The following is a 24,983-nucleotide window of genomic DNA, read 5'->3' as shown; positions in this document are numbered from 1 at the left end:
CCAGTATAAACATAACTTCCCTACTTCTCTCAGTAATATACAATTTGACACATCCATTTTTTATGTAATTATAATAGTTTTGTGGTTGTAATTTACCTGACATTTCAAATTTTTCAACAACCAACAAGAAGTAAACATTTATTATTGATTTGATAGGCCTGGCCGTCAGTTAGAATTGAGCAATAAACAATAATAAGCATGTTAAAATTATGTAAATACTGTAAGACTTCTAATGATAACTTTTAACTGACATTTGAAAATGCTATTCTTATTTTGAAGAGAGCAATGCACCTGTCAAAACAGTCACAGAGCTCCAAAGGTGTTCATCAGATGCAATACATTTAATTAGTGTTGCGTTTTTTTTTTTTTTTTATACGGCAGAAGAGAGTATACTCTTACTTCTCCTCCTCCTCCTCCATCCAAAAAAGGGGAGAAAGGAGGCTGGCTTGTTGACTTTATGGGCTGTAAGTCCTGACTTGGCTCACAGAGGCACACGGTGGTGGAGGAGCAGAGGCTGGATGTCAGAGGACCACAGAGAAATACTGTAATAATCCCTGAATGTGATGAACATAGAAAACCAATAATCTGCAGGATAATCTGACGCACAGAGGGAGGCAACAATCTTGGAATTTGGAATTAATATTATATTTCTACTCAAAAGGTAGGGAACAATGAATTATCCTGTTTTTCATTTCAGTCATCAAATTGTAACTCTTATTTTTTCATAGCAATATAAAGCTGCACATACAGTTTCACCGTAATATACAATTTCTAAACTGTTTTTGTAGTGAGGCATTAGAGTTTAAACTCTCTCACCTGTGCACGTATGGTAATGGTAATGGTAATATATGTGACAAGTTTTTTACTAATTTACCTTTCCTCAAAAATTGGACTAATATTTGCATGATCTGAGACACTTGACTGTACTCTGATTGCCTCCTTCTCTCCACATTTACACTAGATGGTGCAATGTGTTGCCAAAAAGGACATAATTATTGTTTGCGCTCTGTACCTTGAAATCAGCACACCCTTCTCCTTATACCAGACTTGATATATAATTGACTGCAGCAACAAATGCATCTGTCTGTCTCAGGTCATAATCAGCCTCTGTTTGTTCTGTTCATGCGTCATAGGATGAAGGTAATACAAATATTACCACAGCAAGATGATTACTTTGTCGTCAGCAACCTGGGTTTTATTCTGATGCAAACACTTTTAAAAGGTATAGGGCTGCCTCCCCTGGTGGCCCCATTGCTCCTGTTACTGTGACCTCACGTCCAACAGTGAGTCACCTTAACTGTGCAGAGACACAGCAAACAGTGTGGTGTCCCTGGCCAGACACCGAAAATGAAGCGTGTCTGTTTCCTGCCACTTTTACTTAGCCTGCTTATTAGCCACCCTGTGGGTTGGTGTGTGCGTCTCCATCCACCTGTTTGTCTCAGCAGCCATCTCAAAGTACCACTCTATATTTTGAATGGGTCATTATTTATGAGAAGAAAGTACATCTGACAACTCTGCATTCTTCCCTCCTTTTGACTCTTTTGCATGCAGCTCTGCTCTCTGCTCTAGTTTGACTTTGTCTCTGCATCCTGCCACCACATCCAAGCTCGGCCGCCTCATGAAGTTGCCAAGCAGTTCCTTTTTTAGGGGCAGCAGTCACCAAATTACAGCCACCGTGAGGCACTTAACTCCACCCGGAGACTTCTACTGGACCCGCCTATACAGTAGTTTGTCCTGTGTATATGTGCTTAGTTTGTGTGGAATTGCCTGCGTGGACACAAAAAAAAATGTCTTGAAAAAATAGGCACATAAACCAACCCCTTTTAAGGAGGGTTTTTCGAAACAAAACACCTCCATAATGTATTTTTGCTAGTGCTTGGCCCTGAGGCGAATACTTGAGAGTTTTACGTTTGTGTTGGTTTAGCTTTATTGGATTGTGTTTTATATTGGCTTCCCGTTCAAAATAACATGGACTTGTTACAAAACACTTTCTGTAAACACAATTAAATCCCAGGATATAATTAGATTCCCTCTTGGCGCAACAATAGAAAACTAACTCAGAAAGGTTTTCAGGCGTTTAGTAGAGCCTAGACATGGCAACTTTTATGACATTTTATACTCCTCCTTAACTACACTCTTCTTGTTTTATCTTGTTGATGTTATCATTAATTACCAACCTAACTTTTTTCTGAAATACCAATACCTACCTTCCTACAAACCTAACTTCAATACATGCAAACTCTCCAAATAATTGATTTAGCAATTGGATCGTCTTTTCTCTGACTAAAGACTTAACTACCAACCTTAACATTTCCTATGTCTCTAATTAACTACTTTACGTACCTGGATCAACACTATCAACCCTAAAACTTGTCTGCAGTGCCAATTTAGGAACGTTAAATACTTATCTAAATAACTTTGCGCCTACTTACATTAAACCTTACCTTAATAGCCAATTTTTAAAACTAATATTATGCAACCAGCCTCCATACTTTTCAGGGGTGTTCTACTGCGCTGGTGGAGACATGACGTGGCAGCTTTTGTTAAACTCATGACCCCGTCTTAACTCCTCTTCCAGTCCGTATCATCTGACGGTTTGGCAGTGTGACAAAGCCACAGAGGGGGAACAAATTTAAGATGGCTACCTATTTTCAAATATTGTGGAAACATAGTCATCAAATATCACCACGTCACTCAAATTCCTTAATTGTTTTTATGAGACTTGAATCCAAATCAAGAAATTCAAAGTGTAACAATGTGACTTAATTAGTTATGTGAGTCTTCTGACTCACTCACAGCATGCCAGGGTAATTACTCTTGTCACACAGACAGATTGAAGTCTTAAATAGATACTGAGTTTGGCAAGGGCAAAACCTGCCTTATGGTATTGACAGTTGGATCAGATATTAGTGATGGATGGAAGGTATGACCGCTTGATGGAAGATGGATAGTCCATATAGAAAATATGAAGCCAACCTCTCAAACCTTAAACCACCAATATACTGGAGGCTACAGTGTTAACGAGTTGGTTTTCACACCCTTCAATCATCTCATTCTCTTTTAAATATAACTAAACCACTGGAATTCATTCCTCTATAAACTTTTATACCTGTCTGGGCAATGAATCCCTAAATGCTTCTGAGCTGGAATAGAAGCTGGTGAAGATGCAGAATTGTCTAACAGTGAAGAGTTTTGACGAACAGTCTGAGAATTGACAGTTTGATCCAAAAGTATGTTGATGCTTTAACATTATTGGCACTAACAATCTCCAAAAATTGAAGTGTGGTCAGGGGGTTATTTATTAGTTTCATTTGGGATGGAATTAAGTTTGAATATATGAATATTATTCCTATGTCTTATCTGCCAATTCCTATTTTTCTTGCATCCAATCCTTTCAGAATTTATATTTAATTCATTGGCGTCTCATCAGTTCACAGTTTATTAACATTATGGGTTTTGTCCAGTTTGGTAGCTTAATTTTTCTATTTATTTTACATTCATAATGATAATATTTTGTACTGTACAATGCTTTCTGATTCTACATCAATGTGAATTCCTTTAAAATATACAATTTCCTCTTAACTTTTTACACACATTCAAACATACAGCTACTAGTAGTTCAATCGAAGCATTTGACTTATGTATTGAAACTTGGCCAGTAAACAAACAAACAACAAAATATTTGTTTGTTTACATCTCACATGAGAAGCTGCATGGCCTAACTGGAAGGATGGAAGCGAGGATTTCTCAAAGAACAAATAAGTAAGTTTTTCTCCACCATGACCCAGGGATGTCTCATAGTTTTACCATCTTGTTGTTACCAGTTACTCTGGGGAGACGGTAGTCTGCTTCTGCTTGCTTTTATTCCAATCCACCTCATTTGGCGCCAAAGCCCAACAAAAACAGACAAATCATCGGTTTGAGCGTCTAAAAACCTCAGAGAAGTGCACCCTTTTTCAGATTAACAATATATTTGAGCTTTCTTCCATAATTTTGCACTGCACATGTTGCAGAAATTGTAGGTGTCTGTTGGTGCAACGTTCCAGATTTTCTGTGTGTGTCATTGTGCACCACTGTGCATGCGCCCTGGTTCTGTCCTGTTGGCTACATTCTTCTGACCAAGCCAAGCCCACTGGGGTTTTTTCTTTGCTTCAAAATGGTATAATTTGGATTCTATTTATATTGCAGGGAACAAACGAAGGGGCCAGATCGGGTCCACGTCATAGAGGCTTTTTTTGTATCGTTGATTTAAAGTAGAAGAAAGGGACAATGGAGTATTTTTGCCCCAAAACAAGAACAATTTACTGCAGACAGTAGTAAAACATATACAAAATTATATTATACAGTTATACATTGTGTCGTTATTTTAGTTTGTGACAATCATTAAAGGTGCCAGATGTAGTAATGTGGCCAGAAATGGTACTGCAATCACGGTCAAAATTCTGTAGTCCCCTCCCACTCTCCATGACTGAGGTTGCCAGATACGCAGCCGAATCCGAATTCTACTCCAAGGAACTTCAAATGGCAATCGACGAGCCCTACACTGTAGGTTTCTGTTGTTTATCCGTCTTGCAAGATGGTTTACCAAGTAAATACGCCACATTTTACTGATGTCGATTAGCTAAATGTATTTGTAAAGTTACGCAGCAATATTTTCGTCGGGAGTCGGGACAGATTGTTGGCATTACCCTGCTAAAATATCTAGTTTGACCGCACGGACCATCATCGAAATAATTATATATAATGTGTTTTATATCGCATGGGCCTACTTTGATGGCAAGCCAAGGTCAACAGTACAATTACCGCCACATTCCGTTCAGCATAACTCCATGTTGCATCTAACCTGACGCACTGCATTCTCTTCCACGTACGCAAATCATCATCTTTCAGTGCAGAGTGCGATTCTATGAGCCAACCCACGTTACGCAAAAACAATGTAACGCATAAATCTAATAGCCTACTACCATGTCAAAACACAAAGTAGAACATCATTACAAGTAATGCATTATATTGTGCCAAGCGACCCCATATGTGTTTGATGCACATACAGTACCAGAAACCGCAATTCGCCGTGCTAATGTTGGAACCTATTTCCTCAGCGTTTAAGCATATTGAGAACGAAATAGGCACTGACACTATCCATATCCACATAGGTTTTATTTGTCAAAATAATGTTTTGACCTGTCAGTTCGAATACATATCAACATACAGGCTAACGGGCATATATTTCCCTGTATGTCAATGTGTCATTGACCGGGCTAGCATGCTAAGCATCACACTATAAGCATTCGTTGCACGAACATACTAGCTTTGTTAGACAAGATCCCCGACTGTATTGGACAATATAGTTTACATACGAAATGTCCATTTCCATTTATTACAAGTAATAAGAAAACGCAAATGCCTGACTTACCTATCAAAGAGAAAATTAGCAAGTATGGCGTCAGATTAAAAAATCTTCTCCGCCTTCTTTCAAAGGCATCCCCGATACAAATCCTCGTTTTGTTCCTGGCTTTGTCATGAATACGTTGAGAATCGTAACTACACCTTTTAGATTGACTAAGGTCTGACATGTTTAGTAACTTTACCAGTGGCAGTAGCCAGACGAAGAGGGTGGTGCATAACTGGCAACCTGGATGTGACACACTCACTGACTTCTAATTGGTCAAACGGTGGAGGACGGGGCATCGAAATAAAAACAATAAAACATTTTTGGGGCTGTAAATCAAATTTTCAAATGAGCATATCCCAAAATAAAGGTATTCGAAAAGAACATGTTTTATTAATGCCTTTTGACATATCAGGGCCATTTAATGATGACTTGACATGAAATTATTACATATGGCACCCTTAAACGAGGGCCACAAACAACTCCAAACAATAATTCTATCCCCCGGAAATATATCCAGGCAGGCCTGAAATTATATATTACGAAAGAGACAGAAAAGCTTCATTTTGTAAGCCGACAAGGTCTCCAAATAATTTCGAAGCACTTTTTTTCAACATAATAGTGCATAATATTGATATAATGTCTTAATCTCTTATATACTGTATTTTCCAGGCTATAGAGCGCATCAGGAATTAAACCGCACCCACCAAATTTTAGAAGAAAAAATAGTTTTACATATATTAGCTGTACGGGACTGTAAGCAGATATATATTGTAAGTTAATAATACTAACAAAGACACTTGTAAAGGTGTTAGCTAATGTAGCGATGCTAGCTTGATTACATTACAATAGCACTTATAAATATGCATAAAAACACTCATACAGACATGGGACATTTTAGTAAGGATGAATTGTTTTAGTTATACTCTAAAACTTACAAACGTTGCTTCGAGTACTGAAGGAGGAATTCTTTTGCACAAAAATGCTATGGACGGTTATATTTCCGGTTCAAGGCACGAAGCAGGAAGTACCATTTCAACCCGCAGCACCTGAAGTGAACAAACTCGTTCAAAAGTTCGCAACATAGCACAAACAATATTATCCCTTCCAGTGTCTTTGTCCATGTAGTATGAACATTATTTGTTGAATACAAACTATTTAATTCATGAATGAGCCTCGCCGTTTTATAAACTGCATGGTTCAAATCGTAGTAGCGAAGTAGCAGCTTAGAGTCCAGAAAATACGGTAATATTAACTAAACCAAGATCTTGAATTCAACTAAGTGAGTGTGGAACTGTACATCAACTGAGTAGCTGCTGTCAGATCCTCACACTTTTCCACACTGATACTTGTCACCAATTTTTAATTGTCTTAATTATGTTTAAAACCAGAAACCATTGGCACCATAACGCGAAGAACTGTTCCAGCTCTGTCGGATTATGCAGCTGTGGTTGAAAAAAGCAGTTAACACGACAATGTTTAAGACTGAAGGGTTTTAGATCACCCTGGGCTCCAGAAAGAGGCTGCACTTTGCTTCATGCCATTAGCCTCTATGGTTAAGGTCCAAATTTCCAGTCGCATGGATCAATTGGCCCAGTCACTTATTTTCTTTTTATAGGGATTAGTCTAAATAGAAAATGGTGTCTACACTATAGTGTTGGTTAGTCAGCACTGGCAGAATAACACATCGCGAGAATTCAATTAGCAGTGTATGCACATGCAGCCTTGACATCATGGAGCCTTGCTGACACGCATCTGTGTGAGAGGAACATGCACACACTTGCACTTCCTCATAGGGAGTTTCCTCTGTAAATGAATTGCAGCTTTGTTAGGCTGCACCATTGCAATAATTTCCACGGCTAGGCCCACAGAGAAAGCCGACCTCAGCTGGGTGTGCAGGAAGCGAACAGCGACATTTTGTGGTTTGAGTGGCTTCAATTGCCTGATTTTTGGTGTGGTATAAATTTTTAGACTATGTAGTTTAGGATCATCAGACTGTATCGTATTATTACAAAATCCATTATTCACCGACAACTATACATAGCTCACAAAGTACTCGCAATCATTGACATTAACCATTGAAAACAAGGAAAACATTGGCTGTTGGTTCACGTCTGAGAGACTGTTTTTGGATGTCTTGGAGACATAAAAGCACATATCACTGTGCAGTGAATATCAGGAATATCCTTCCATTCTTTTGATCAAATTTGATACACTAACATTTAACAACACAGAACAACATTTATTTTAGTTTAAAGAAAACAAGCTAAGAATCAACAGACAAATTTACAGTATAATTATAATCATCTTTTTTAAAAAATTCAAACTTTTAATCTCTCCCAAGAGTTAGTCCTTCCTCCCACATTGTCACTTGCAATGAATTCGGCAAACGACGTGATGAAGTCATCCGGCGACTTTTCGGACAGCCAGTAGTTACTTTCCTTACACTGCTAGTGCTGCCGTGATGAGTCAACTTAGTCGCCATTAACCATTAAAGTTAGTCAACGACATTTTTTGAATCGATCAAATGTTGATCTCTTATTGAACGACGAGCAGCATCAGGCTTCCACGAACATACTGTCAAAGCATCCTACAAGAGGTAGCTAGCTTGTGCAGCCAAAGTGATCCTAAAGTGGTCCTAAAATCCTAATTCTCACCTCCATTTTGTCATAAAACTTTTTTTTACAAATATTGTCACTTAAGGACAACAAATAGTTAACCACGCGACACATAAATAAAGAGAACAGAAAACAATAGAAGCCATGCTAACAGCTTAGCTAGCTTGAACGTAAAGTAGCAAAAACAACAGCAGAATGTTTTGTACACTTGAACAAAAGGTCTAGCTGGACCTGTATGACAGCAGAGAGCAACCATGCGCTATACACAGAAAATAGTGTTGCCTTGAGTATTTACAAGAAAATACAGGGAGACCTCATGAGTAAAGTTAGAACTGGGCTTCCATGCACTGAAACCATGGTTGTGTGTTGCTCTGCAAAAACGTTGCCAACAGTCGCAGTTATACGATCTGTAGCTGTGACCTTAGCATTCCATGTTAGCCTTGGAATTCCACATTGATCAGGTCAAAGCTGTTTTATCGATGTCAAAGATTAAGTTAATTTTGACAAATTCATCTCACTTTAGCATTGCCCAGACAGCTGCTGAGAGGTGAGAGTAGAATGCAGTGTTGCAAGCAATGATGGCGCTGTGAGTCTCATCGAGTCTGGTTCGTCTCGGGTTTTGTATTTTGACAATGCTCATGACAAACGCTCGCCAATGACGAGATGTGTTAATGGTGAGGTGAAAATGTTTAAAACGTTGTTCTTCCAACTTTAGTCTGCAAATGTTAATGTACATGATAAATATTGCACTGAAGCTTGATTTGAAGAAAATCGTGAATCAAATTGAAATCTGCAAGAAAAATTGCAAATATTTTCCCCAGAATGGTTTAGCAACTTTAGCCCTATGCAGCAACTTGCTGAAAGCAGCTTTTACATAAATTCACTCTAGGCTACTGAATGTAGAGTTTAGGTACCATTCACTGTATATGCCAGTTCATATAGCTTTAATGACCAAAGTACCAGCAAAATGTGATCATTGAAACTTTTATATTCCATGTTTGACTTTATCCATTTGCACTTTGCAATATAATCTAATTCTGCTCCTCTTTCTTTGTTTTTCCAGGTGTGTCAAACAAAAATGCAGTCCTGTTGTTCCTTCTTGCTGTTACTATGCATAGCCCAGCTGCTCTCCCCCTCCACTGCCCTGCCCTTCGAGCAGAAAGGCTTCTGGGATTTTGCCTTGGACAGTCTGGACAGTATTGATATGATGGCCATGATGAAGGATGAGGAAGAGGGCTCGGCCATCGGAGAGGTGCCCCGGCCTGATTTGCCCGTGTGCCCCTTCGGCTGCCACTGTCGACTCCATGTGGTCCAGTGTTCTGACCTCGGTTGGTGAAAGTGTTTGAGTGGATGTGTGCGCCTGTGTGTGTGTGTAAAGGAAAAGGAGCAACATGGAAATGTATCTGTGATAATATGATTGAGTCACACACTGACTAAAAGTCTGAGCTTTGCATGACTTTCATATTCCAGAGAGCAAAGCCATCTTTTTTTTTTTTTCTAATTTCAAATAGAGAAATGTATCCCTGGGGATACTGCAAGTATATTTTGATAAGGGGAGGCATCGCTTTGAAGGATTTTCTGTTCCAGACTTTTTGTGCAGATACAAAGTGGAAGAACAGGAATTTGTACATGAAAAAAAACTAAGCTGTGGTGAAAAGTGAGAGAGTTGATGTATTGAGAGGAAGCAAAGAGTGAAGGATGTAGTTTGAGGGCAGCAGAGAAGAAAAACAACATAATCATGAACAAATAATAGACATAATAATAGGAGGAGACAAGCTTGTTTATGTTTAGGGCAATGCCTTCTCACAAGAATTTAGTCAAAAAATATACAAGTGGTTGAACTACCGAAGTTCTCAAAAGTTGAATCTAAGGACTTGCTTGACCAAGATGCTTAATTATTTCTTCAGTTCTCTTTCGGATGAGCATCTTCAACAACCCATCCATTTTCTACCGCCTGTCCCAATTGGGTTTCCGGGGGTTTCCTATCCCAGCTGCATTCGGGCTGAAGGAAGGGTACAGTCACCACCTCATCACAGGGCCAACACAGATAGACAGACAACATTCACACTCACATGCACACACCAGGGACTATTTAGTGTTGCCAATAAACCTATCCCCAGGTGCATGTCTTTGGAGGTGGGAGGAAGCTGGAGTACCCGGAGGGAACCCACACAGCCAGGGGGAGAATGTACAAACTCCACACAGAAAGACCCTGAGCCCAGGGATTGAGCCCCGGACCTTCTTATTGTGAGGCACCGTGCTGCCCGTCTTCAACAATTATAAAGTACAAATGCCTACAATTCAACTTTTAAGGACTTGGATTGGATGGACCTTAAAGGCCATTAGAACCTTAAAAACTGGGAATCTACACGTGCATTACCGTAATTTCCGGTCTATAGAGCCCACCTATATACAGTATAAGCCGCACTCACCTGATTTTTGGACACGTTTTATTTTGTACATATATTGACAGCACAAATCTATTAGTGTGTACACGTTGCAACATGAAATATATACTGTACACAGGCGCTTGTGTTCATTCGCATACTTAGCAAAGGTTAGTGCCTGGAACACGGCATTCAGCAGCACACCGGAGAGGTCATTGGGTGCGGCGTTCGTCTTTCTCCTCCTCCTGCTGGAATCACAAAGTCGTCTTCTTCGGCGCGTGGTCGTTCGGTTTTTCCAGGTTTTTCTTTCCTTTTTCAATTGCCAAGTCGATCATCTTCGGCTTTAGGGGTGTGTCGTGTGCATTTTGACATATGTTCTTTATGATGAAGGTAAGTGGATGACGTTTTAAATGGCTGACTTAATGATTGTGAGAGTGCGCTTGATCAAATGTGAACAATTTCATTGGTCCACCGTGACCGATTCTTCAATTTCATTTGTCAGTTCTAAACATGGAAAAATCCATTAATTAATAACTACAATACTATAATCTTAAATTAATGAATAATTAATTAATATTAATAAGACAGATACATATTATTATTATTAACATTGTACAAAACGAGGGGTTGAAAGCGTGGGGGGAAAGTAGCCGCTTATAGTCTGGAAAGGACGGTATGTTTAAACAATTCCCAGCAACATGAATGTCACATGTGTTGTTTCCATGCAAAAACCTCTTTAGTTATACTTTATGATAAATAAAGTCAACACAATTCACGTAAGAAAGGCTCCATGAGGAATATCAGTTTGTTTAATCCAAGGGAAGCAGTCGAAAATTAGATTTATGTCGATCTCAAAATGGCTTACATTTTTTTCATATTTTGCACAACATTCACAATCCTTATGTGAGACAAGAACACATCTCCTTCTTTTTTATGCATTCTAAACTTAAATAAACACTAGCAATGGGTGGTAACAATGCAGGCAGAGGGGATTTGATCTATTTGCCTATAAAGTGCCCTAAAAAAATCCAACACCCTCCATCAACGTTTATCATACATGCTGTAAGTACTGTATATATGTAATGTAATTACAGGCTCATTCATAATAACATGTAATATTTACGTATTGTGGTAATTTTAAGCATTACGGTAGCGCATTCATTTCACAGAGCGCATCGCAACGTTTGCTATTGCCTTCAACAAAAGCAACTAGTGCCAATCATGGCAGACTTCATGAGAGACAACAATAGCTACTTTGGTATAAATGATGATCTATAACCTTATATTATTAAATCTGACTATATGGATGATGAGCTATAAGTTTTAGAAGCTCAGTGATAAGCAGATCCAACTATACCAAAACACTACGTATCATTTAGCACTATTGCTAAGTGCTAAACTATGAACATAATAAAACAATCACTTATTCTATAACGTCTGCCCTCACTGGGATGATGACTTATGGGATGGTTGTATCTTTCAGCACAGGACTTGTGTTCCCTGTTTAAATGATACATGTTAGAAAATCCCTAATCGTCTGGTAAAAAAAAAGAAAGAGAGAAAACAAGTGTTTTGTCATGTCCTTCTTAATGTCTTTAGGTCTAAATTGAAAATTCAAAGATGACCAACTTCTCCGTTTATGGCCACAACATTCTGTTAAACAAGCGAGAGGCATGATTTATAATCTGGCACAAACTTTCACCAACTCACAGGTGATGTAGCAGCAGCAGCTTACTATGTCATTAGCTGCATATGCAGTTACCTCGTGGTCATATGCGCTGTTCCTCGGCCCTAGCTCTTATAATAACAATGTCGCTAATACTTGGCCAGTATGCAGGTCACGGAATTGAAATGGAGTATTGTTAGCGGCTTTAGAATGTTATTTAGAGGGCTTTGTAGGGGGAATAGATGAGTCCGATTAGCTACATTGTTAGCCGTCTAGCACGAGCCTTATTTTACAATTTAGAATGCAGAAAAAAGACGAAAATGTGTTCCTATCTCACATAGGGATTGTGAATGGCAGAAGCAAAACAATCCCAAAACGGGCAGTTCCCCTTTAATATGAAAGTTAACGTTATGATTATTATTGTTAAAGTAAGAGTCATTTATTTTCAAATCAAAGTTTTCAAAATCAAGTTTTAAATTTGCCACATCTGCCACATTTACAGGTTTGAAAATCTTTGACTTTCTCCATTGAGCGTGTTTCAACATAATGGTTTTGTTTATTCATCACTTTGTGAACCCTCTGTATTTACTGTGGAACCCTGGTGTTTCTGCAGAGGGTAAATGTGGAAGCATATAATTTCCTGGATGGTTATTTGGAACAGATGTGTATTCGGTGGCGTCGTCTGTCTCCTCTCAGTGTGCATCTCCGCATGATGTTAAGTATTTGTGTGAAGGGGTTGTGGGGTTGCAGAGGGTGCTAGTTTTGTCGGTCTGTGGTAACGGCTTTAAGCTTTGTGGCTTTGTAGGTGAAAAACTGCAGTGTGGGGTTTTAGGGTGCTTGAAGATTCATTTTATCAGTGTATATTTTTTTTCAACTTTGTTCATAAGGTCTATCAGCTTTGATACTACATTCCGCATTTAAGGTTCATCCAGGTGGTATCATATATGCTCAAAGCTCCTCTGGCATGGATGCTTTGCTCCCAGAGGACCATATAGGTCATAACCAGTCTGGAATGTTTTAATATACAGCACAATGCTCAGGATACTAACTTTGATCCCTGCAGATGCATTACTGAATGAGATAGGCTGCCACGCATCTTGCCATGCTTCTATAAAGCCTGCATGGGATTTGAACCGAAACTGGACTGAGTTCGATCCCGTGTGGTGACACAGAGGGTGTGGCTCAGTAAAGCCAGAGCCGTATCTAAACTTAACTCTGCTGGACAGCTCGGACCGGTAGATGTGGTTGGTGGCACGCTGAATCCCAGTTGGACAGCTGGCACTTTGCAGCTTAGATGACCCGCTTGCATCATGCTCGTGGTCCAGATGAGGTCCACTCTGGTCTGGATTTGATTTTTGTGGTCAGTTTTAGCAACTGACCGCATTTGATACATGGCTCTGTGATGTGGCTAATAATCAGGACTAACTAACATGTTGTTCTACTCAAATGACTTAATAGTGAGGCTCAGGTGTAATTGTTGAATACGTTTTGGGAACTTAAGCGGGACTTCAATATGGACTATGCACACCTCACTAATAAGGCATGATTTTTTTTTTGCAAGCAATCATCACAAAACAAAACAATGAGCGGGTGTGTGCAGTCTTTGTCTTGATGAGTGTGTAAGCATTTGAAAATATAGAGCATTTATTCATAGAGCATAAAGAGATTTTACCTTGTGGCGATCAATAAAAACAAAATAATTATTTCTAAATCAAAAGGAAATCCGTTGATTTGGATATCTTCAGTTGAAAATTTGAATTCCGTACCTGCCGTGTTAAGTGCTCCCTTGAAAGCCATGGCTGTCACTCACATCGTTAACTGCACATTTTCACAATTTCTTTGCACTTCATTTTTCTAAAGAAGCCCAAAAAGGTAATTCTCCTTGGTGCCAGCTTTCCTCTACACATACAAACACACTGCCTACTGTGAGCTTATGCCATCTCCTTTTGATTTTGCGAGAGCTTTACGCTGATAGTCTTTAAATTGCCGCCTCTGTGACTTTGGTCAAACGGAAACCAGACAGAAAACATCTGGTGTCCCCATCTGGTGTGTGTGCATGAGTGTGTATGTCTTAGTCTGAGACAAACCATGACTGTGACATATGTGCTGCTGTGACGTCTGCGACTGACCTCCAGGGTTGTGTCTATGTCCACCTCTCATTAAAATAATAGCTTAGGAAGCCCAAAGTGCTCATTTGACATTGTGTGGCACCGTGATTGGTTTAATTCTCAGGCCTGAGACAGGTTTTAACACACACGTTGCCTCCTCATTTTCCAAAGTGGCTGCAGAGTGAACACAAACCAGCTTTTAGGGTGTTGGTTCACAAGTCACCCATGGAAGTGTTTAATGAAGTATGGTTCCCTTCTGTGTTTTTATTGGTCTCCAGGTCTGACTGAGGTGCCAAGTAAAATTCCTCCTGACACTAGGTTCCTGGACCTTCAGAACAACCATATCACCGAGCTTAGAGAGGATGACTTCAAGGGTCTCACCAATTTATACGTAAGATAATCACACTGAATGTTTGCATTCACTTTCAGCTTTCCTGGTTGTATAATACAGTCAGCTTAGATTGGCTTCACTGGTGGTGTGAAATATCATTAAGAACTTCCACTTCCCAAAAGACTTAGTGACTTACATCCTTTACTTTTTTTTCTCACCCTCCACACCTCGCTATGAGAGATTTAATTGTGTGAAAAATTAAATCTCAGGCCAAATGGGAGTAGACAAGCTTGCAGAAAAGCTCCTTAACAGCATTCACTCTGCGGAGCATCAATATTCAGCTTGACATAAATGCAATATAGAAAAACCTCGTTGAAGTAATGATCTCGGTACAGTGGACCCCCCATTTATGAAATGTATTGTTTCTTCAACAGTGTTTGTAAATAAAACAATTTGTAGCAAATGTACCCAAAAGAAACACTATACATATGAACAATAGGTTCCAGCCTCGACAAAGTCCATATTTCAGTAAAGGTTTGTACACTTTGAACACAATATAAAGTGCTACACAGTACTGTATATCAAACAAACTGTAACAATGGGGTGATGAATCAACTTTCTACTTTAATAACAAAGCCAAAAAATAACCGCTGAACTGGTCCTGTTTCTATGTAGCCGCCACATGCACACACATTGTCACTATAGCCCTGTGGTGCACTCTCGGTTTGAAATCACAAAACTCCTTAACAGCCAGGTTGCTACAATAATTACGAATAAAGAAAAATAAAATACACATAACAGTGTTTTCTTATCTTCCTTGTGTTCCGCCGAAGAAAGTGGGAGGCTTGGGAGGCAGTGTCGACAACGTTGTGGATAGTTCCTAAATGTTTCAAAATACACATCACTTGTCCATTGCTTTTTTTGGACTCGTGGATCTTGCAGACGTTGGAAATTGTTGTAAAATGCCTAAAAATTAATAATTAGCACAGTAGCTAACTGCGACATCGCTCTGCTGACTTCTCCGCTGACGGAGATCGATAAGTTTGCCCACAATGGCTGTGCTGCAGGCACAAAATGGCTGCCATGGAGGCACACAATAGGTGAAAAGTTTGTACACACAGACAAGGTTTCTACAACAAAGCATATTTCTATTCGGTTTGTGTTTTTTTAAAAACAAAAACTTTGTACAATGAGGGGTTTGTAATTTGAGGTTCCAATGTTTCATGTGGAACTTTATTCATCTTGCTTGTGTTGCTATTTGAAGACAAATACATTTATTACAATGACTCATTTTTCATAGGGCTTGTCTTTGAGGAACAACTACATCTCCAGAGTCCACCCCAGGACCTTTGTCCCGTTGAAGAGCATGCAGAAGCTCTACTTCTCCAAGAATCTCCTGACCACTATCCCCAAGAACCTGCCTGCCTCCTTGGTGGAGATTCGGATCCACGAGAACCTCATCAGGAAGGTGCCAGCTGGTGCCTTCTCAGGACTGGTCAACATGAACTGCATAGGTCAAAATTACTGAACAAAACTATTCTTGTCTTTGTCATTCCAGTGGATTTTAAATGATTAAAGAGTATTTTGAAAAAATGTTGCCTCTCTTTTGCAGAAATGGGAGCAAACCCTATCCAGAACAGTGGTTTTGAGCCAGGTGCCTTCAAAGGACTCAAACTGAACTATTTGCGCATATCAGACAGCAGACTGACTGGAGTGCCCAAAGGTAACAACTCATAAAGGCATTATGTTGATAAACTTCAGAGCATTCTGTTCCCTTTGGGTCCAAAGACATCATGTCAAAGAAATGTTAGTTCATAGAAGATTCTAAATTGCATGAAATAAGTAAAAAGAAGAACGTTGCATGGATGGATATGTGGTCTGAATCCTTGCTGGAATATTGGAGTTTACCATGCAAACTGACCATCAAATTTAAATAATTAATTAATTTCAGCTAATATTGCAATTTTCCATGCCAACAAAGCAAGCATGCCTGATAGGAAGCGCTTAGAAGTACAGTAAGGCTGCACTTTTTAAAATGTGCAAGCTCAATGCTAATTTACATTGGATATGGCATGTACAGTACATTTGGGGTGGCTTTCAAAACATCCACATTTGGACATCAAAACAACTAAGATGCACGTCACAATCAAACAACTGGTGTGTAAGAAATACACTACAAGTATAAACACTTTTTAGGGCTCAACAAAAGACAAGACTGGCACATTCAACTTAAAGGCAAAGACTACTACACATTGCATTCTATACACTACTGCTATCTAATGTATTGGGATTGGAACTGCATGCAAAGTCTACTATATAATGCATGCAAATGAGACTCAGAGGCGTAAGAAAACAAGATGTAAAAACAGTTATCATTATCAGTTTACTGATAAAAATATATTTTAATATTATACAATTTACATCTATGAACACACCGAGACACAATGAAGTACCAAATATTAGTATCATTGAGTACCGGTATGGATTCCAAGGGTACAGAGAATTAGTACTGTATGGGTTCATATGTGAAAGGTACCATCCCTAAAGATATGTGCTATAACAATATATTTTAAATAATAAAACTACAAGAGCAGTGACCTAAGGCTTTTGCACACTACTATGTTCTAACATGCGCACGGTGTCCTGCTGCAATTTGATACATCTAAAGCTTACATTATTCAACATGGTCTTGCACCTAAATCTGCAAGTCTTTGCTCTGAACCCACAGGCCATAGAGCATGTTTCGCTCAGGTCTTCACCTTTTTTTATTGAAGGTGAAATTTCACACTACTCAATTAAAAATGTGCACAAAAAAACCCAGATACCAACCAAATATTTTCTACTTCTTTGTTATAGTTTATTAGACTGATGTATATGCATATACATCAGCTGAATTTCCCCCAGGGATCAATAAAGCACTTTCTATTATATTCTATTCTATATACGTTTCTTAATATTGACAGTAAAATAACATCATGTTCAAATGTGCAACTAATATGCTGCTACCATAAAGGAAGGACTTTAACATGACCCAAGTTAAGCTTTCCTGCTGCTGCTTTTAATTTGAACTTTAAAAACACATAGCTTTTAATAGCCTATGTGATTGCTAAATTCAAAATAAAATTTAATGAATTGAAAAAAAAAAGATTACATTAAAGTATTTCTGTAATACAAATGAAAAGGGATTGTCATTTAGACTCAACATAGCCTTTATGTCAATAACATAGCAAGAATAGTTGACAATAACTTAAATAACTATAACTTAAATAATAGCATATCCAATTGAAAATGTACAATGGACCCACTACCTGCCCTCCTCCTAATAATAACGGGTACTCTCTGCATTCTCTCTTTCGCCACTCTTGTTAAAAATGTTAGAATTTAGTAAAGTAAGAGCTGCCATGACAAAGGCGCTAAGCTGGACGAATTGACTTACGCTCTAGCAACTGTGTTAGAAAATGTCTCGGTTTACGGAAAATAAACATTAATTTGAACATTTAGGTGATAGTCTGTGCTTTTAGATCAGGTACCATTCGATACCAATCACCTAGTATTGAATCAGACGATCTATAACATACACATCTAAACTAGAATAAGCTCATTATTCTTGACTGATATTTTTGAGATGTTCTTCCTTTAGTTATCTTTCTTATGTTCTCCCAGCATCAACTTCAAAGAGTCCATTGCTGTGTAGTCTTTTAGTGATGATGCTTGTTTTTCAGATCTCCCGGAGAGTCTCCATGAGCTTCATCTTGACCACAATGAGATCCAGGCAGTGGAACTGGAGGACCTGAAACGCTATAAGAACCTGTTCAGGTAACCACCTGCTAGAGGCATTTCATGTATTTTATTCCGCAATGTAAATATAAACAACTCTTATCATTTTAACAGGACTCTTCAACAGTGAAGCAATTGGTCATTTCATACTCCTGTCTCATTTTGTTCCAGGTTGGGTCTTAGTTTTAACCACATCCGTAACATCGAAAGCGGAAGTCTTGCCTATGTGTCAAGGCTTAGAGAACTGCACCTGGACAACAACCGTCTCTCCAATGTTCCCAAGGGCCTCCCAGACATGAAATACTTACAAGTGAGTCCACAGTACAACCACGCTTGTCCATTTTAGCAGGACAATAATAACAATGTGCCATTAATGTTTGGCTGTTTGTTTTGCAAGGTTGTGTACCTCCATTCCAACAACATTGGCAAAGTGAAGATGGATGACTTCTGCCCTAAGGCATTAGGAACAAAGAGGGCTTTCTACAATGGCATCAGCCTCTTCGGCAACCCTGTCAACTACTGGGAGGTGCAGCCTGCAACATTCCGCTGTGCCAGCAACCGGAATGCTATTCAGTTTGGAAACTACAAGAAATAGAGGAAGAGGGTTTGCCTGGAGATGCAGCGTATTAGGGGACAATTAATAAACTGCAAAATTATTTGGAAATATTAGTTTTTTTTAATTGATTATTTGTGTTTGAAGAGAATAAAGTGAATATAATAGACATCATGTGGCCAGTGTAGAACCAATAATGTTTGGTTCCTGCCAAAATCATAAAAAAATATACAGTATAAAGCTGTAATTTTCCCTTACACAATGTTGATGTCTTTGTTGTGAAGATTACTAGTGAATAAATAGAAAAGCCACATGCAATAAGGTTTAATTTTAAAAATACATTTTTCATAGGGAAAGTTGATGCCATTTTGTCTTTAAATTCTGCGATCCATGGGTAATATCTGAAAATGTGTGCACAGTCCTTTTTGCACACAACAACACAACATACAGGAATTTTAGTTACTAATCAAACTTTATGTTGTTCATTTAATGTTTTGTTTTTACTTGGGGTTCACAATACAGAGCAGCCTCTCCTCAGCAGTTTTAATTGATCTGACTGAACCCCCAGTCTTTTCTGTGTCAAGAGGCTCTCTTGAATGAATTAATGAATATTTCGCTATCTGTAAATATCCCTTAAGGGGGCACACCAAAGTCGCAGGGTGTGCCCCAGATTGAGCAACACACACATCAGCTTTGCTTGGGTACATTAAAGGGATAGTGTACAAATAGTGCTGCAAACTAAAGTGACGTTCATGCATTGTTTTGCACAGTTTGAGCTCCATCTGCTTGGTAGTGCAAAGTCGCTTTGACCATAGATGTGTTATCCTGTCTCCGCTCTGTAATCTGAAAAGCTTCTGCTGCATGTGAATAAAGACGTTTCTAACTTGCTGCATTAAGCCAGAGAGCAACACCTGCGTTGAATATCATATTAAAGAACTTATAATGAGGGTAACATTTGAAAGAATGAATCAAACATTTGAATATTATTATTATTATTATCATGAAAGTATAATTGCAATTATTATTTTCGGTATACTTCGGGCATGATGTTTTGGGTCCTTGTTGGATCTTAAATTCCCCTTTTACACATACTGGCTTGAACACATGACTTTACATCCATATTTTATGTTTGAATGGTGCTATATGTACATTTTTACAGTGTAAACTTTCACAGATTCTAACCAATATTATCAACAGAATGCAAATAAATTATGTCAAAGATGTCTACGTGCCATTTTGCAGAGATAGATCAATTGAAGTAAACTATCCATCCGATTCATTCAGGACTCCTCCATTATCTTACCTTCTACCTGAGTGCCTATTTTATCCATCCGCCCAGGCGTCGTCCATGTAACCATCCACTCACTGTTTAATACATTTCAGTATTGTAATAGCTTATGATCCTAATGTGGAACAAGCATTATTGTTAATGGTGTGTAAAAGTTAATGTTAATTCATCATGCAATGTCCAGTCTAAAAATGAAAGGAAGTCAAACATAGGGGCTTTTAGAATATGTTCACAATAATAAACAATATATATAATTGTGGTTGTTGTTGCACTGATGTAAACTGCATTGCATCATGTTGCTAATATTTTAGGGATCTAATATAATTGGGAACGGCGTGGCTTGGGTGGTAGAGCGGCCGTGCCAGCAACTTGAGGGTTCCAAGTCCGATTCCAGCTTCTGCCATCCTCTTCACGTATGCTGTGTCCTTGGGCAAGACACTTCACCCTTGCTCCTGATGGGTCGTGGTTAGCGCCTTGCATGGCAGGTCCTGCCATTAGTGTGTGAATGTGTGTGTGAATGGGTGAATGTGGAAATAGTATTAAAGCGCTTTGATTACCTTGAGAGTAGAAAAGCGCTATACAAGTATAATCCATTTAATATGGCTTTGAGAGAGGCCAACCACAACCACTACAAGACACATATTTCTCAAGAACTATATTCATTGAAACCAAATTAACTTTATCTCCATTTCTTTATTACTCCTGGTTTTCAGTCTATTTAAGCATCGCACCTGACCACGGATTTTGACCATAATTACAGAGCTCTTTGGCTTAGTGAGAGAAACTCTGGTAAGAAAAGCTAACACCATCGCTAAACTCTGAAATTCAAAGCCATTGACCACCAGCAACATGGGCAGAAAAAAGGTTTCTGTCGCAACAAATGCAGAGGAGAAGGATGTGCAAGAGAGTCGGGAACCAGGTAGTCTCCAAGAAATATTATTGATGTTAAACAATACATGAGCTAGGTTGAATGACAGGATTGATAGACAAGACGAGGCCATTAAATTGTTATCAAAATGCATAGAGAAAGTGAGAAATGATACAACACTTTGTGAGCAAATATATAGGTTGGAAGAAAAATTACTGTCATGTCTTGGCTTACTTATGCTAACTATTATTCTTTATACTGTATATCGAAGTTTAGTTTTGTTCCTAGCGCCACTTGGCTCCTTCATTTTTGTTTTGTTGCCAGGGATGCTAAGCTTACGCACCTGCATTTACTTTGTGATTAGTGTTCCAACCTAAGGATTGATGCTAATCATGCCCCATTAAATACATGTGTCGCCGTTCACTCGACACAGGTTTGTCATTTGCTATACACGACTAACAGAATGGTTATGCAAGCTATTTGCCACTGCTTCACTTTTCATGTATTGTGTCACGCTATGCTAAGTTAGCCTCGAACTACGCTCAAAGTTCATGCCAAACTTGGATTTGCACCTAGGTTTTATGTTTTACCTTGCGTCTTGGAATGAAATCATTATCTTACCTGCAAACGACCTGCTGTCTTCCGCATCATTTGAAACGCTAACACCACATCATGCCGAAACATGAACAAATTCTCAGTAATAGACAAGAAGGAGAATAGCTTTTTGGACATGTTGACTTGTGCAAATGTGACCACGATATTTCTTTAACTTTTCAAGAATGTCTTGACACAAACAAATCATACCACACTATACTCATATTATTATTGTGCAGAGCGCAGACCTTTTACATGATTTATCATATAAAATATATAATATAAATCAATACAATCGATTAGCATGTTAGGTGGGTCGTGAGTGTGCATATAGCCAAGGTGTGTTTTGATGCCACATAAACGCAGCACAATGGAGTGTCGTCATACAACGACTACAGACCTGTCAGCAGATGTTATCTTGCTTCTCAGGAACTTTTTGAATTATTATATTACTTTAATTTTCACTTTTTTGAGTGGCTTAATATTGGCCTGTGGATTACTTGATCGCTAGACAGCTGATCGTGAGTGAGAGACTTTTGTGTGGTATTGCTTCCTTATTTGTGATTATGCCAAGCTGATTATCAGATCGTTTTTTTTACGCGTAGCAGCAACACCTGAAGTTAATGTGACAGCGTGTCATCATTCCGACGATCAGCTAAATAATTTACCGATAGCCGTATCATTTGTCCAGGATCCTAACGGGCCTCCTGGACCGAGCCAAATAAGAACGGGTACCAAAAGACACCGGTACTCGGTATATATCCGTAATTATTAGTAAAAGCTAAGGGATTAGCTGTTTTAATTATACCAATTATGCTATGTGCCTGGTGTGTCAGACATTTATTTCAAATAATGTCATAATGACGTTGATTTGAAATACAAAAGTTTTGAGTCAAAAGAGCTCGCAAGTTGAAATACTACTACAATTAACAATCAAATAATGGATGAGTGACCATACCAGGGTTAAGATGACTGAACTCAAAAGACGTGGTTCGTAAATATGAATAAAAACTACAGGCAAAACAGAAAAACACGTGCTGTGCATAGGGCCCAGTGTTGTGTAAAGAAGCGCACACATATTTCCCCGAAAATGTATTCCTGGCCATATCCCACCTCATCAGGAATATAATAACTATTTCCTGATCTAGTCACACTGGCTCTCGTGATGCGCAGCATTGCACCATGTTTTGTAGGTAAGAGGTACTATGTTCGAATGTAGGTATTCTGAGAAAATGTGCTACCCATAAAAAATTGCTACCCAAGGCTAAAGTTAAAGTTAATGTACCAATGATTGTCACACACACACTAGGTGTGGCGAAATTATTCTCTGCATTTGACCCATCACCATTGATCACCCCCTGGGAGGTGAGGGGAGCAGTGGGCAGCAGCGGTGGCCGTGCCCGGGTATCATTTTTTGGTTATTTAACCCCCAATTCCAACCCTTGATGCTGAGTGCCAAGCAGGGAGGTAATGGGTCCCATTTTTATAGTCTTCTACTGAGCATGCACAGGCATGCACATCAACACTAAAGGTTTCTTCGAACAAAATAACCCAATCAATTAGGGTAAAACACTTTGCTATATTGTGGTTATTTTTTTAGCATTATTTTATATACCAGGAAACAAACCAAAAAAAAAACAGGATAAACATTGATTAATCTTCCTTGCTGGTTGTTAATCTACACTGTATGGTGACAGAATGAATGTCAACAATAAGTATTTTGACAAGTTCATATCTTAAATAATAAATACTACAAAAGCACTTGTTTCAGGACCTATTTTGGGAACTTTTTGAATTTTTTTTTATGAAGCAGCACATTTTTTCAGAACAATGTTGGCTTGAAAGGTTTAGAAATGTATGTTATTAAAATTTTTATTTTGCACAATTTTAATTAAAACATTTTTTCCCACGAATTTTAGTACAAAACATGCATCAACTTAGGCCTCGTTCACACTGCAGGTCAATTTCGATTTTTTGGCACGTATGTGACCTGTATTAGATTTTTTCATGTCAATGTCAACAGTGCAATTCCAAATTTTTCAAATTTGACCCAGGCCTCTTTCGTATGTGGATACAAATCGGATATGTATAATTGCAACTGCAGCAGCTCCGGTTTTATTGATCCGACCGATTCGTCATCAAAAAGCAATAAGCTTGCTATTCTTCCCCAAAAAAGATGGTTGCAAAATAAAAAGGTGAAAATAGGCGATTTTTTTTTTTTATAGGAACTCACGTCAATGTTCCACCACTCCTGTCTCCGACTGCTTGTTCACACGCGCTTCGGAGCAGACATCAAAACAAATGTCCGCAAACTGCGAGGGTCAAAATTCTTGCTCTCTTCCTTCCTAATCTTCTACACGCAAGAATTCTGCTCAGAAAATGTGGGCTTTGATTGCACAAAAATCCTTGAAATTGCCACAAATGCGCCATAACTGAGACCTACTAGAATTGGAGCCATGTTTACTTTTTAAATTTTTTTTATAAACCTTTATTTATAATATTCAACATTTACAAACAAGCAACAAAACAATAATAATCAAAACAAGTACAGAAACAGTACACTAACAGGACACAACAGCGCCAGGGGGTTGTAAACTCAATAAACTAACTAACGTAGAATGCAAAATATACATATATAACAAAGTGTAAAGCCGTAAGCTCACACACGTTCCGTAAATAATCCAAATTTGGAACACAGCATCATAGTTTTCACAGCTTTTTGGTTGTTAAAGATAGAAATTGTTTTAAAGTATCAATCAATCAATCAATCAATCAATGTTTATTTATATAGCCCTAAATCACAAGTGTCTCAAAGGGCTGCACAAGCCACAACGACATCCTCGGTACAGAGCCCACATACGGGCAAGGAAAAACTCACCCCAGTGGGACGTCGATGTGAATGACTATGAGAAACCTTGGAGAGGACCGCATATGTGGGTAACCCCCCCCCCCCTCCAGGGGAGACCGAAAGCAATGGATGTCGAGTGGGTCTGACATAATATTGTGAAAGTCCAGTCCACAGTGGATCCAACACATCAGCGAGAGTCCAGTCCATAGTGGGGCCAGCAGGAAACCGTCCTGAGTGGAGACGGTTCAGCAGCGCAGAGATGTCCCCAACCAATGCACAGGCTAGCGGCCCACCCCGGGTGAATAATGATCTCAGCGTCGCTAGTGGACACAATGGAACACATTTTTGCAATATTACAGAGATGAAAGGAGGCCGTTTTAGTAACACTCTTAATGTGTGACTCAAACAAGAGAGTTGGGTCGAAGATAATACCCAGATTCTTTACCGAGTCGCCTTGTGTAATTGTTTGGTTGTGGCCGCACTTTGGACACCCCTGTTACAACAATTCAAAGATCCATGCAGTCAGGGGGTAGGTGGGCCAGGGACTTGATTAAAG

The 24,983-nt window shown here is 38.9% G+C and overlaps 1 protein-coding gene across 1 annotated transcript; it reads left to right on the top strand.

Moving 5' to 3' along the window:
• The first annotated feature begins 455 nt into the window (after nt 1-455).
• bgnb (biglycan b) lies at nt 456-20,314 on the top strand. Its single transcript, XM_062052101.1, has 8 exons — nt 456-661; nt 9,071-9,335; nt 14,447-14,559; nt 15,800-16,013; nt 16,112-16,222; nt 18,222-18,315; nt 18,448-18,586; nt 18,674-20,314. Exons 2-8 carry the CDS (start codon nt 9,086-9,088, stop codon nt 18,869-18,871), a joined length of 1,119 nt encoding a protein of 372 aa, XP_061908085.1. The 5' UTR covers nt 456-661; nt 9,071-9,085; the 3' UTR covers nt 18,872-20,314.
• Nucleotides 20,315-24,983: the final 4,669 nt, after the last annotated feature.

Source organism: Entelurus aequoreus, linkage group LG07, assembly GCF_033978785.1.
Source record: "Entelurus aequoreus isolate RoL-2023_Sb linkage group LG07, RoL_Eaeq_v1.1, whole genome shotgun sequence".
Lineage (NCBI taxonomy): Eukaryota > Metazoa > Chordata > Actinopteri > Syngnathiformes > Syngnathidae > Entelurus > Entelurus aequoreus.
This window is presented reverse-complemented; position numbering and strand designations above follow the sequence as displayed.